This window comes from Carassius carassius, chromosome 36 (genome assembly GCF_963082965.1).
Source record: "Carassius carassius chromosome 36, fCarCar2.1, whole genome shotgun sequence".
Classification (NCBI taxonomy): domain Eukaryota; kingdom Metazoa; phylum Chordata; class Actinopteri; order Cypriniformes; family Cyprinidae; genus Carassius; species Carassius carassius.
The window spans coordinates 7,199,876-7,214,284 of record NC_081790.1 but is presented as its reverse complement, the minus strand read 5'-3'; the positions used below and the strand labels follow the sequence as shown (position 1 = coordinate 7,214,284).

At 35.5% G+C, this 14,409-nt stretch overlaps 1 protein-coding gene across 9 annotated transcripts in view; it reads left to right on the top strand.

The window, feature by feature from the left end:
• celf4 (CUGBP, Elav-like family member 4) overlaps positions 1 to 14,409 on the top strand; it is an 87,230-nt gene that overhangs the window by 19,038 nt on the left and 53,783 nt on the right. For all 9 annotated transcript variants that reach the window (XM_059526067.1, XM_059526065.1, XM_059526066.1 and 6 more), the window contains exon 2: positions 4,692 to 4,774. In XM_059526067.1, the coding sequence (XP_059382050.1) occupies positions 4,692 to 4,774 (83 nt within the window). The remainder of the gene's footprint in view (positions 1 to 4,691; positions 4,775 to 14,409) is intronic.

Sequence of the window (14,409 nt, the reverse complement as noted above, 5' to 3'; positions counted from 1 at the left end):
ATTTGTAACCCCAGGAATGGTAGAAACACTTTTTTTTTTTTTTTATCGCTGAGCTGAAAATACTTTTCAGAGCATTGAGGGCAGTGACAGTAGAGTGAAGATACTTTGGCGACCAGAAGATTTGTATCGTGAGCATTTTAGATGAATTATTTTGCTATCATTGTTCCTGTTTATTTATTTTGAGTCTCAGTATCTATCTCCTGCTTGTGTGTCAGTGTGTGTGTGTGTGTATGTGTGTGTGTGTGTGTGTGTTGCTTAAGGGTGTCTGCAGAAGGAGAGATAACATGCTAGTGTAGGACACTAGTGGATAGTGTTCACAGAATCTGGTGATCTTATCTTCTCTCTACTTCCCTTTCTCCTGCTTTCCTTCATCCTTTCTTCTCCCTTGTGCTGTGATTTTCACAGCATGCATGTTTACACCGATAGAGTTAGATTGAGAGGAAGTGGATTGTCCTCTCAGCCATGGTTCTCTCATTTTATCAAATTTAGTATGAAATGTGAATATTTTGGTGCAAATTCATGACTTGGTATAATACTTACTACTCGATTTTCTACACTGTTTAAACATTGCTTTTTGTTGTTTTTGGGAAAGAAATTAATATATGTGGCAGTTTTACATTTGTCATCAAAGATTTATTTCAAGTGAATGATGTTCTTTTGAATTTTCTATTCATCAAATAATCCTGGAAAAATATAAGAAAAAAATATTATATGTTTCTTGAGTAGCAAATCAGCATATTAAAAGGATCACATGACACTAAAGACTAATGAGAAATGATGCTAAAAAATCTGATTTCAAAACTCCGAAATAAAATTACATTTTAAAATATATTAACATAAAAAACAGTTATTTTTAACTGTGATAATATTTAACTTTTTACTGTATATGTGATTAAATAAATGCAGTTTTGGTGAGCATAAGGACTACATTAAATGTAGCTTAACTTGTAACAAAGATAAATGCAGTGTATTCTTGGGTTTGTGCGTTTTATTGGAAATGCATTCAGTGATTGCTTTTGTAAGATAACATTTAGATTCTGTTTTTAGTTGCCATTTGAAGTCCTATTTAAAATCTGAATCTAGAAGCAAAACCAGCTAAGAACTGCTTTTAGTTTCTCAAAGCCATAGTAATTTTTGTTTGTTTGTTTGTTTGTAGTATTTAATTTTTTTAGAGTGCTTGGAGACGTGCCCTGATGTTCAAATGAAACCCACACCACTGACAAACCTCTGATACTCAATTTGTTCCTCTTTCATTTTCACAAACCTCCAGCTTTTGGTCGAAACCCTTCCATTACCATCCGACCGTTGTATTTCATCTTTTCTGCTCCCTTTGTACTGTATTTTCTTTTCTCTCTTACATTCTCTCTCTCTGACGTCTTTAAAGTGCTGTCATGACCAGACAGAAAGAAACAATATTGCTTTTAGAGGACAAACAAATAGAGGCTCCCCATTATCTTTCCATTCATTCCGTATACTTGTGTACATTCTACTATGTGTGTGTGTGTGTGTGTGTGTGTGTGTGTGTGTGTGTGTGTGCGTGCACCGGCGCTTGTCAAGTGGGACAGGGAAGCATGCACAAGTGTCCCATGAGAGCTCTAGCCTGTTCTATAACATGACAGGCCCTCAGAGGAGTGCGCCAAGCTGTCACACTGAGCTCTCCCCAACGCTAATGAGTCAGAGTTAATTAAAAAACCCAGGCAGGACTGCGGGAGACACACACATCGATGCACACACACATATACGCAAGCGTACATGCACTCACCCAACCTGGCCAGGGTTAAACACACATAGTGGACAGTGGGGAAGAATATTGCTGATTCATGCTCTAGCCTCAGGGGGCCCGTGTGTGTGTGTGGACGTGGAGTGCGTCTGTCCCTTGTGTGTGTTTAGCATCCCTGCAGCACTGGGGCTTTTATAGAGAGGCAGGGAGGAAGCTACGCTGCTGTCACTCTGTATTTTTCTTTAGTTTCCTTGCTCCTGAGGTCATTAGTTTCTTTTAGTATCCACCAAAATAGTTAATAAAGTAGCCACAACTGACAAAGGAAAAAATGTAGAAGCTGTGGTTAAAGGAATAGTTCACCCAGAAATTAAAATTTACTCACCCTGATGTCACCCAAAATGTATGAGGTGTTTTTTTTTATCAGAACAGATTTAGCAATACATCACTTGTGCTCCAATGGATCCCCTGCAGTAAATGGGTGCCGTCAGAATGAGAGTCCAAACAGCTGATAAAAACATCACAGTAATCCACAAGTAATCTATATGACTCCAGTCCATTAATTAACATCTTGTGAAATGAGAACCTGCATGTTTGTAAAAAAACAAATCCATTACTAAGGCGTTTTCAAAACTTCGCTTCTGACCAAAATCAGTAATCCACTTCATCCAGTGAAAAATTCCAAGCCCTGTTGTCTTCTTACATCAAAACTAATTTTGGATTCCAAGTGCAACAGTGCTTTATCTGTGCATATTTCTCTCCTGATTTATACAAGAGAACTTCTTCACTAAAGAAAGCAATGTTATGAATAGATGACTCATATTTTAGTTGACAGCAACCATTTAAAGTTAAAAATGTCTTGATGGATTTGTTTCTTACAAACATGCAGCTTTTCACTTCATAAGATGTTGATAGAGTGGAGTTGAATTATTGTGATGTTTTTATTAGCTATTTGGACTCTCATTCTGACGGCACCCATTCCCTGCATGCCAAAGATCCATTGGTTAGCAAGTTATGTAATGATAAATGTCTCTAAATCTTTTCAGATGAAGAAACAAACTCATCAACTTGTTGGATGACCTTAGAGTGAGTAAAATTGTTCTGCAAATTCATTTTTCTGGGTGAATTATTACTTAAACATGGCTGATTACCCAAATGTTTTTTACTTTTCTTTTTTGTTGTTGTTGTTATTAAAATGAAAAGATTAGCATCTTGCTCCAACAAGGGTTTGTTTGAAAATAAATTAATGTTTTAATTTTCCATTTTAGTTGGCAATCAGCTATTTCATCTTATCGTCGTTTGTGACACTATTAGCATGCAGGCAGAAATGTCAGTGCCAGATTATCATGTTTACTCAGCATATTAATATATTAGCATTTTTTTATATTAATGCAGGATTAGCATAAACATTAGCATCCATTAACATGCTTTTGCATATTCAAATTTACTTACTTCATGTACAAATGCGACTCTAATCGTTTCAGCTTTTGTTCAGTGGTTATTCCACTCAGTTCCCATCCCAGAGGGATTTTTGATTAAGTTGACGCTGAAAAGATTCATGGTTGTTTATAGCAAACTACTTTAGCGGTTCCTTTTAGCCGGGTAAGATTAGCATCATATGAGATCTAGTGCTTGTTAGTAGAGCTGTATGTTAACACAAAGGCACATCAATGCATGTTAGGGCAGATGTTCTGTGGAGGGACAGGAAGACAGAGGCATGAGCTGCAACAGGCCTTGAAAGCTGAGAAAAAGATCCTGTTACATCAGGCATGATTGGATTAACTTTCTTGCTAAGTCATCCTTTCTTCCTTCAGATCTCTTCCGTAACTTTTGTTGTTATTGTTTTGGCTTATCCCTTTATCATGCAGCACATTTAGTTCATTTTCATCTGCTAGCATTTCTCTATGAATTTAAAGTTTGTGCAAAATCTTGCATACTGTTTATTTAAGGAGCGCCATATCAGTATAGGTACAGTATACCAGTATTAGTACCAATTTTTTGCCATATGAGGGACTGTTTCTTGTGCTTTCGGGCCAATTGTCTCTAAGTCTTACATTTGTTGATTTATTCGGTTATTATTAGTTATAGGGCTCAAATTTTATATATTTGGAGGTCTGGAATGTATTGCATGTTGTTGTTGTTGTTGTTGTGAATTCTGCTCATTTAAATATGTCACAAGATAATGTTATCTAGCTGCCTAATATTTTGTAGAATTTTCACGAATTACTTGTTATTGTCCCAGAAGCATCATTCATCCTCAATCATGTGACTGTTTTACACAACTGTTTAAATAATTGTAACATCTGTTATTTACTATTTATCATATTGTTTGGCCCTGTACCAGTTTGTTTTCACTGTCTGATAATGTATGATAATCTACTTGTTTAATACATATCTATTTGCACATAATATTCTTTTTTTTTTTCAAGCTGATTTAAAATCAAGCAGTTTTTTGCACATTAAATTTTGCAAGCCTGGTTGTGCTTAAAAATCTGGAGAGTGTTAGTATGAATGCTATTTTTGACTAAATAATGATCAGCATTTTTTTATTGGCCCAAAATTCCTAAACGGAGCATCCTTATTGTCTGTCAAATTAATGAGCAAGCATACAAAAACATACTAAATGATGATACCAGCATGGCCTTGTAGCCAGAAAATGAAAAGAAGCAGCATATTTTCTTCCACAAACACACACACGCACACACTTGTGTTTGCGCTAACTCTCCATCTTTCTCTGGGGAGCATGAGTGTGTACGGCTGTGGGCATGTGCTCTCAGAACTTCTTCATCTCTCTTCTGTCTCTTATGTCTCTGTGTCTGCTACACAAATGTAATAACATTGTTTGTCTTTCTTGGGTTGGCGAAAATAATATGAAGGTAGAGAGCCCAGCTCTGCTCAAACGGACACCTGCTTGTGTCTCAACCTCTCTGACCTGTCTTTAATTTATCTCTGTCTCTGTTATTTCCTCTCACAGGCTGTGCCTTCCTCACATACTGTGCAAGAGAATCAGCGCTAAAAGCTCAGACCGCGCTTCACGAGCAGAAGACGCTACCTGGGGTAGGTCATCACGGACAAACTGGCACATAAACACATGCAAATAAGAAAACACATGCACACTGGTACAAATGGGTAGTTGACATATAATACTATTGGGAAGTTGGCAATGTGACATGGTGAAATCTATATAAAAATATCTATAGCATTTTTGTGTGTTTTTTTTTTCCAAATCATGTAAATTTTAAGATATATAAAAATACATTCAGAATCAGAAAGAGCTTTATTGCCAAGTATACTTTCACATACAAGGAATTTGTTTTAGCGACATAAACTTCCAGTACACAGGGACAACAACAACACAGAGACAAAAAAAAATAAATAAATAAACCCCACAAATAGTAAATATAAATACAAATATTGCAAAATAAATCGAAAAATAAATAAATTGTATAACCAGTTGTGCTATAGATGATAATAGAATAGAATAGAGTGAGATGCAGGGATGTTCTAGGATGAAGGTGGTAACAAGTAAATATAAGGATAATGAACATTTTAATATCATAAAAACTGTATATGTATACTGTCATTCAAATTTTGAGGGTCAGCTATTTTTTATTTAGTTTTATTATTATTATTATTAATTAATTAATGTTTTTGCTGAAGAAAAGTGTTAATTTACTTTTTTTCTGCAATAAAAATGTAGCAAAAATGCTATAATTGATTTTTCAAATAAGAATTATGATGTGCTTCGATTGCACAAAAAAAAATTAAGCAGAGCATATATTTTCAACATTTATAATAGTAAATAAAATATTTCTGGAGTGCCAGATCATCATATTAAAATAATTTCTGAAGGATCATGTGACACTGAAGACAAGCGTAACGATGCTGAAAATTCAGATTTAAAAAGAACCATAAATAATCATAAAAATAAATAGTATTTTAAAATGCACTACAATTGAAAATGTATTTTAAATAGCAATAATATTTCTGTTTTTAATCTCGTTCACTAGCTTCTCGTACTCTTCCTTCCTTTTCCTCTCCATCTCTCTCTCTTTCTCTCTGGAAGAGCCTTGTACCCAAGGGCAAGAACTACACAGCACCATATTAGAGCTGTCCTATTTATAGTGTATTTTAGTGTCTCTGAGCGTGTGTGTGTGTGTGTGTGTGTGTGTGTGTGTGTGTGTGTGTGTGCGAGCGTACCATATGAATGTCTGCAGGCACGTGTGTGTGTGTGTGTGTGTGTGTGTGTGTACTACTCCGTCACTCCTCTTTGGGTTTGTACAAACTTGCAGTCCCGCTCCAACATTGTTTGGTTGAAGTGCGTGTGTGTTTTGAAGTTGCTCCGTTAGCTCTTGCTCAACTTGGTTTGGTGTGTTCTGTTTTAATGACGCCTCCAGGGAGAATGACAGTTGCCGTGGCGAACAGAATGCCTTTGATGCGAGTGATTATGACATCATAGATGTTGAATACAGGGGGAGTCACTTTGCTGGAGTTCCTTTATTTTAGTACAGAGAATATTCACTCTGTAAAAAACGCTCACGCAGCCATACACATTTTGCTTCCCGCCCCCACCCCCCCACCTCACATGAATGTGTAAGTCATCATGTTCAATGTTGACTGTAATAAGAAAAACCCTTGATTGCCTTATTATGAGCACATCTATTCGCAAGAAATGCAAACGCAGCAGCTGCAAATGAATTCAATCGAAGGCTCTGCCTATCACAAATGTTTCATAAGAATACTAATTACCCAGAGGAACATTTTATCGCTTGGGTTGCTCATTCAGAGCTCATGAGACTTATAGAGTTCTTGGTTGGATTTATTTTAGTCTTTGTCTCGGATGTTTCTCCTATAATTTCTTAAGAGAATTATATTTTCTAAAAATGGGGGATTATAGCTGTAAAATGAATATGGATACTATATCTAAGGTAATTTGGTTTTGGAAGAATTTAATGAGAAATATTGGAGAAATCTTTTTCTTGACAGATCTGAGAATAAACATTTGTTGAGACCTATTTTTTTTTTTATTTTTATTTTTTTTATAATCCGGTATAATTTTGGTATCAGAGGTATTATTATAGTTTTTATTAGTAATTAGATTATTATGATTTTTTTTTTTTCATTTTTAATTTTACTTACATTTTTAGTAATTTTGTTGTGTGTTTTTGTCATTTTTTTACTTTTTCTAAATATGTCTATATATTTATAGTTCAGGTGTAGGTTTAGTTAATTTTAGAAAATGAGAGTAGTTGCCCTGGCTGCTAGTTTTTTTTTTTTTTTTTTTTTTTTTTTAGGTTAACATCTATTTATTGAATTTTAATTGGCAATAAATATATATATATATTAGTTAACTAGTAACCCTGAAACAATCTGAGATATTTGATTTGATATTTACAATATAACAAGAAATCTCCAGTTGTTTTTCAAATTATCTAATCTTTCTCTAAGGGGATACAGCTGATGTTTAATTTTCCATGTGTACAGTATGAGCCATCATGGCCACTTCAAAGATTATCACATTTTATTGTGAATAGTAAAGGCTTAAGTAAACAAAGAAAGAGAGAAGGAGAGAGAGAGCAGAATAAATAAATCTGGAGAAATGAAGAAAAGTCATTGGAATGTTTTATGTGTTTTATCTGCAGGAGAATCTTGAGCCATCCCACCATTTCTTTTCCTTTCTTTCTCTTTGTCCCCCCCTCTCAGCCTTTATGCAGTAATCTCTCTCATTTTTCCACTTCACTTGACAGCTTGATGGTTTTTAGGAAAGTGGTTTTTATGTTAGAAAGTTCTGTCAAGTGCAAGAAGCCTCCCAAGCTCCAGTTGGGAAGAGAGAGAACGAGCCAGAGAGAGTGGGCTGCACTTGGACCTTTAAAATCACAGCTCAATAGCAGAGTCGCTCCAAATGAGTGGTGAAAAACACATTTGCGCCTGTTAGCTAAAGCCTGGCTCTCTCTGATGATATTGCAGCTATGAAGTAATGCAGGACAGAATATAGTGTTTATAAGTGTAATTTGGTTTAAGGTGTATTACCTACTGGTATGATACCTTATATTTCTTGCTGGGTTATTACATATAGGTATATAATCATTTTTCACATTTTCCAGGATATATTCTTACACTTTTATATCTTGTATAATGATAGTCAAGGTCCCTCATACAAAAAAAAAAAAAAAAAAAAAAACATCTTAATTTAGCTTTATATGATTTTCATACTTATTTATTTCCTGGTCTGACCTTTACAATTAAGCCAGCGGTTTTGGTACTGTACCTTTAAGACTTGCTTGTGAATTACCTGTCATGACTGACTGTCCAGGCCATGTAGGTTTAGTTTCATTCATTCATTCAGTTGCTGGGAACTAAATATCCATTTATAAATAAATTATGTGATTATACTGTATAATGTTAATACAAATTGTAATTATGACGATTTCAAAATAATTTTTTGTACATAGTACATCAAAATTGAAGCTTAAATATGAAATACATAGAAAAGAACAAAGGAATTCCTCGTTCTTTTAAGATATGACTCCTTTAATTGAAATGTTTGTCCCTTTTGACTGTTACTGTTGTGTTTGTCATTAGTTAAATTAAATTTAGTTATTAGTTATTTAGTTAAACTTTGGAAACCCCTCAAAAGCTCCCCAAGGATGCATTTATTGATATTATATTATTAGTATTAAAAATACAGTAAAACAGCAATATTGTGAAATGATATTGCAATTTAAAGTAACTCTTACTTTAATATATTTCAAATGTAATTTATTATGGTCATAGCAAAACAGAATTTTCAGCCGCCATTACTCCTTCAGATATCATTCTAATAGGATGATGTAGTTTTCATAAACACTTTTCATTATTATTAAAGTAAAAAATGTGAGTGAGTGAGTGAGTGCGTGAGAAGTGTGTGTGTGTGTGTGTGTGTGTGTGTGTGTGTGTGTGTGTGTGTGTGTGTATTGTACAAATGTGTCACAGCTTTTGGCAAGGCATGTCTGTATTAATTAATATAACATAAAATGTTTATAAAGCCTTGTCAGTTTCACTAGTTTAAAAGATGACACAGCTTTTGAAGGTGTTATATTGTGTTTCATACATACAAAAGGACCAATATTTTATTTGTATTATTTTTTTTCTTTTTGTGGGGGACTATGGCAGTGACAAGCCAGGCCAGGCTCTCATGCACACTGAATTTATTAAAATCTCTTCTGGCCTCTCTCGTACTACAGTATGATGCCTCAGAAGCACTCTATTGACTCTGGCACTGGGCCTCATCAGCAGGAGTGTGTGTGTGTACACACCCACGGCCACTCTCTCGCTCACGTTTAAATACACACACACACACGCACAAGTACAAACGGAGTTCAGTATTACTCACTGCAACGCACACAAATGTTCACAAATATGCATTCGTGTAGATGAATATTCATGTAGAAATATTTCCCGGAGACTCAGGCAGTGATGCTCGTTGTGGCATAGCCATTCACAGATAAATACTATTATTTGATGTATGTATGTATGTATGTATGTATGTATGCAATTATTTATTTGTATACTTTTGCATTATTGTTATTATTAGTACTATCACTACTATTATCACATCAACTTTTAACCTGGATAAACAAGAGACATTTGACTTTGTTTGTACTGGTCAGAGTAAGTGTGTAATTTCAGGTAAAATCTCCAATGAATAAATTATTACAAAATAATCTAACACTAATTTTCTTTAGTTTTTATTGTGAGAATTATTGTCATTACAGTTAAAAGCTCCAATAAATAATTTAAAATTTTTAATTTTTGGTCATGAGAATTGTTGTACTGTAATGAGTAAAAAAAGAAAAAAAAATTAAAACTAACTAAATAGAATACTATTTTCAATCATTTTATTGTGAGAATTGTTGTAATTACAGTTAAAAACTCTAATGAATAAAATGTTAACAAGTGGGCGGGCAATATGCTAATGTTTCATGTTGATGTCAACATGAAATGATTTGGGATTGTTTTAAAAATGACTCGTTTCAATGATTCAGAGTCGACTCTTTCTTTTAAGAGACAATCACGTTATACACTGTCCACTTTCATATTTAAAACTTTGCAGGATGTTTTCATTCACTTAATAATCTTTAAAAAATCCATAATAGTGGCACTCTCAAAACTCCAATAAAGTATTTACAAAATAAAATAAACATTTTATCTTATTTTTATTGAGATAATTATTGTAATTACAATTAAAAGCTCCAATAAAGAGTTCCAAAAAAATACAAGTGTACTGTAAGTACTGCATAGTTTTTAAAGTAGTACTCAAATCAGTATGAACATTTCAAACAGCTATATTGTTGTCGCGTTTACTCATTACGTGCATGTTAAATTCGGCAAGTGCCTCATAAATAAATCCAGTTAAATTGCATTTCTAATCCCATTTTGTCATCCCAAAAATGTCTTAACTTTTGACAGTCCGATCAAATAATGAAGTCAAAAGAGTTCATCTTGATCTTGTTCATTTGTCAGAATAGAATGTCAAGTTGATCGCATTGCATTATGGGATACAGGATTTCACACAGTGCACTCTGGTTGCACGTTCTGGCAAATGTTGCATCATTTGGGTCCTCACGCCTACAGAAAACTGGCACAGTGGGCGCTGTATACACACAGCATGCTACTTTCTTTCAAAAATAGTATTCAATTCTGAACATATCCAAAGATAAACCTACCTCAGCTCCCACGTACACACACATATATCTGGAGAAAAAAATGCACACTACTACTCACAAATATGTATTTAAAAGCATGCATTCAAACTCTCAATAACACAAAAATGTACTGTCCATTGATCCCTAATAGTACATACTGACAGTCTGTGGATAAGCAAGCACAACATGGATCAATGGATCATTTTGTAACTCATAAAGGTACACACACATGCACACACATCTACACCAGTTCTGATCTCTGATATGAGCCTAAGCCATGCCTCCAGGAGCAGAGATGAAATGGGAATAGAGTAGGGTTGGAAGGGAGGATTGAAACGCATGAAGGGAAGAAAGAAAGGACAGAAGAGGAAGCAGCAGGCGATGTGGATCTTTGCTCTGATTTCTGTTCATTTACTTACTCTCTCTTTCTCTCTCTCTGGCGATTGTGTGAGATCTGCTACAGACCCAGAAATCCATACCATTGACCAACCGCGCAACCTACTTTTGTGGCAGCTCTTTCAATAAGTCTGCCAACTGGTCAATATAGGGCTGTTCCCTGAGAGAGGCACAGGAAAAAAGAAGTGTGAAGACCTTTGGATATGTTGTGTTTTTTAAACTGATGTGCAGGGCCTATCCATTTTACTGTAGTCATTTACAGAGACATGCTGTGTAAGTCAAATGTTTGGATCCATTACTGTTTTCCACAGATTAGAGTAATATTAAAATAATAAAAAATTTAACTAAAATTGAAGTGTGGGAATGAGACCTAAAATATGTAAAATGTGTAGAGTTGTTCTTGTATTTAATCTTAGGTGCATCCTGGAATGATATTTAAACAATGAATTTTATTTCCAATGAATTTCACATGTACTAGACACTTTCTCTTCACTGTCCAATCCTCATTTATTTATAATTCTATGTTTAATTTAAAATACTTTATATAAATCAGGGATGTGCACTGATAGTCGAACATTCGAATATTCGTTCTGCTCTAATTATTCGATAAATAAAAATGATATTCGAATTTCGCAAAAAAAAAAAAAAAATCACAATAAAACCTAATTTGGTCACTTTCTGTGATTCTCCACGGCATATTTGAAGGTGTATGCAAGCAAAAAATAATTAATGAATGACCAAAGGGCCATTCACATATCGTGCCTAATAAGGCGTGGAAAAGGCTATGCGCGCCGCTTTCTCCTTCTTTCCAAAGCGCTCGGGCAAAAGCGCTCCTGAGGCGACGCGTTCTCTCCATGAAGACGCGGAAATTTCAGCAAAGGATAAATGGATTTGCAGCACAAAAAAAATCGCTTTCAGTAGCTCTGCTACTAAATTTATTTCAAAATGGCAATCCATATACAGCTATGATCAGCTGTTCCTTCATCTTGACTGAGCTTTCAACATTGTTACAGGAAAGGATGAAGCTGAATGTTTAGTTCTTGTCACATGACCTGCGGTGCGCTTGTGGCATTCTGAAAGTTGAGATGTTTTTAACTCGATGCAGTGCGGACGCGCCTGGAAAAAACGGGACCGCGTCGCACCGCGTGCGCATTGCGACCGCGTCGCTTCCATTATGAGGGCGCACACCGCGCGCCTACATTGGAAATAACGAACTTGAGCATGCAAAAGACGCGATATGTGAACGCCGCCTAAAAGAACTACGGTCTTCTACAGTACTTCACATATGCCGTGGAGAATCACGTAACAGAATCATCGGTAACTTGGAGAATGCAGTGAAAACTCCTCTTCTCGCGTCTGCCCTAGACCCTCGGCACAAACATCTCAGGTTTCTCGATGAAAACATGAGAGAAGTAAGAAAAAAAAACTTTTTTGAACATTATCAGAACATTTTCCTTGATGCGAGTGGTGCGGATGCAGTCGCCACGATAAAGAAGATGCAACGCCCACTCCTTAACAGACTAAGGAGCCGACTTTCCCCCGATCATGTGTTACATGCCCGTATTTCTTAACAAGAACATTTGAAACAATAGGAAAAAAGAAAAAAAGATTTGCTGACAGTTTAAAAGTTAAGTGTAAGCTACATTCTGTATAATAGCCTAATTGCTGCAGGCTGCTTTACGTTTTTTCTTTGTTCACTTTTTTTTTTTTTTGCTTTTAATCTGTACTTTTGTTTGTTTGCACGCATTGTTAAAGGTTTTCAGCTACAAAACACGATGTGTAATGTTCAAGCTTATTGTAAGCTTGTTCAAAATGACGAAAACAAATGTTGCTGAAAAATAACATCTGACTCATTAAACTTAATTTAAATAAACGAATATTCGAATATTCGTTTTTTGTGAGCTCAAATATTCGAATGTGATATTTGTGGAAAACGCCCATCCCTAATATAAATATGCAAGATATATTTTATATTTTGATGGATTGATTTAGAACTTAATTATTATTATTATTATTTTTTTTACATTTATTAAATAATCCTGAAAAATTTTTATTACAGTTTCAATAAAAATATCAAGCATTATAAAGCAACTTTTTTTAACATTGATAATAATAAGAAATATAATTTGAGCAATTTAAATTGAGCATGTCACAATTCTAATTATCTTTATGGTCTTTATATTCTTAATGCAAAATATATTTTCTCTCTCTTTTTTCTTTTGATTTTGCAGTGAAATGCCTCCTGAGTGCACTTTCGTGCGATTCACCTCATCTGTCTCTGAATCTGTGACCTCCTTCTTGCAAGAAAACCTTACTCAGAATCTCCTGCAAGTTCACAGTCCTTACATAATCACTCACAGCTCCCAGTGATTAAACCTAAGAATCTGTCGCTGAGAGAGACATTTTGACAGATACTCGTCTGTCGTCGTGAAAAATAGATGCTCTTCTCAACTTGTAGAGTTTGCTGCCTCCACTGTGGGGGCCCGCTGTACTGATTACAACATTATGTAATGCGGAAGAGACGCTCTATATCGAGAATTCAGTGTGAAAAATGCTTGTGACAGCACAGTGGCCCAGGAAAGAAGGGGGGAGACAAATTTCCTTTGCAGCCAATGTCGTGCTGACTTCGTCTAAACACTGTGTGGGCGCCCGGAATGGATAAGACAATAGGTACATTGACATATCCACTCATAATAGCGGCATGGAGCAGACAGCAGTTGCATGTGGTGATTTGTTGATGGTTTATACAACTGCGCTGTGGTCTGAGCCTTATGCCTGCGGAATAATACAATTTTCAGCGAAGGGTATTTGTCCAATGTGATTGGTTTTATTGAAGGACACATTTTCACAAATCTTATTTGAGACCCGGTGGTGCAACAGTTTGGTAGCCGGGGCAAGCGGACACAACAACAACAGCGACGCGGGAATAAAAGCGCAATTGCAGGCCTCGACTTGGCTGCCTTTTAATTATTGATGGCCACTTCGGCTCTGCATTGGGCAGTAATTGCATTACAGGTCACTTCTCAATAGCAATCTGTGAAAGTTGTGGTGATGTGTGCTGGGAGCCAATCGATAGGCGCTGTCCAGGGTGCTGGATTCAGACACACTTTCATTCTGTCTTTATGTCTCTCTCTCTTTCTCTCTCTCTCTCTATCTCTCTCTATCTCTCTCACTTGTTCTACTTTCTGGTCTGTTTCTCACCTGTATGTTTAGGTTGTCTCTTTCGTGGCATTTATGCTTGAAGCTGTATTCGATTGGAAATCTTTCATCTTTTTTTCAAGATTAAAAGAATTTTCAAGTTTACGCTGCTTGAACAGGTATTTTATTGTGCGAAATTGAGCTACCTTTTTTTTTTCTTTTTTTTTTTAACCCTGTTATGACAGGACTAGTTTTCCCTGAGGGGGTCATCCTGTCTGACTTTATTTCTGCCTGAACTGGTTTATTTCTTTATTTATTTTAGTGACACAACCTCTTCGAAACTGGAGGAAATCTCATTACATTCGAGCAGCAGTGTCTGTGATTGCGGTATATTATTTTTGCCCAGTGTTTCTCGTTTATTTTGACCTTCTTTAGAATGCCATATTGGAAGCTGAATTTCTTTGTTTTTTATTA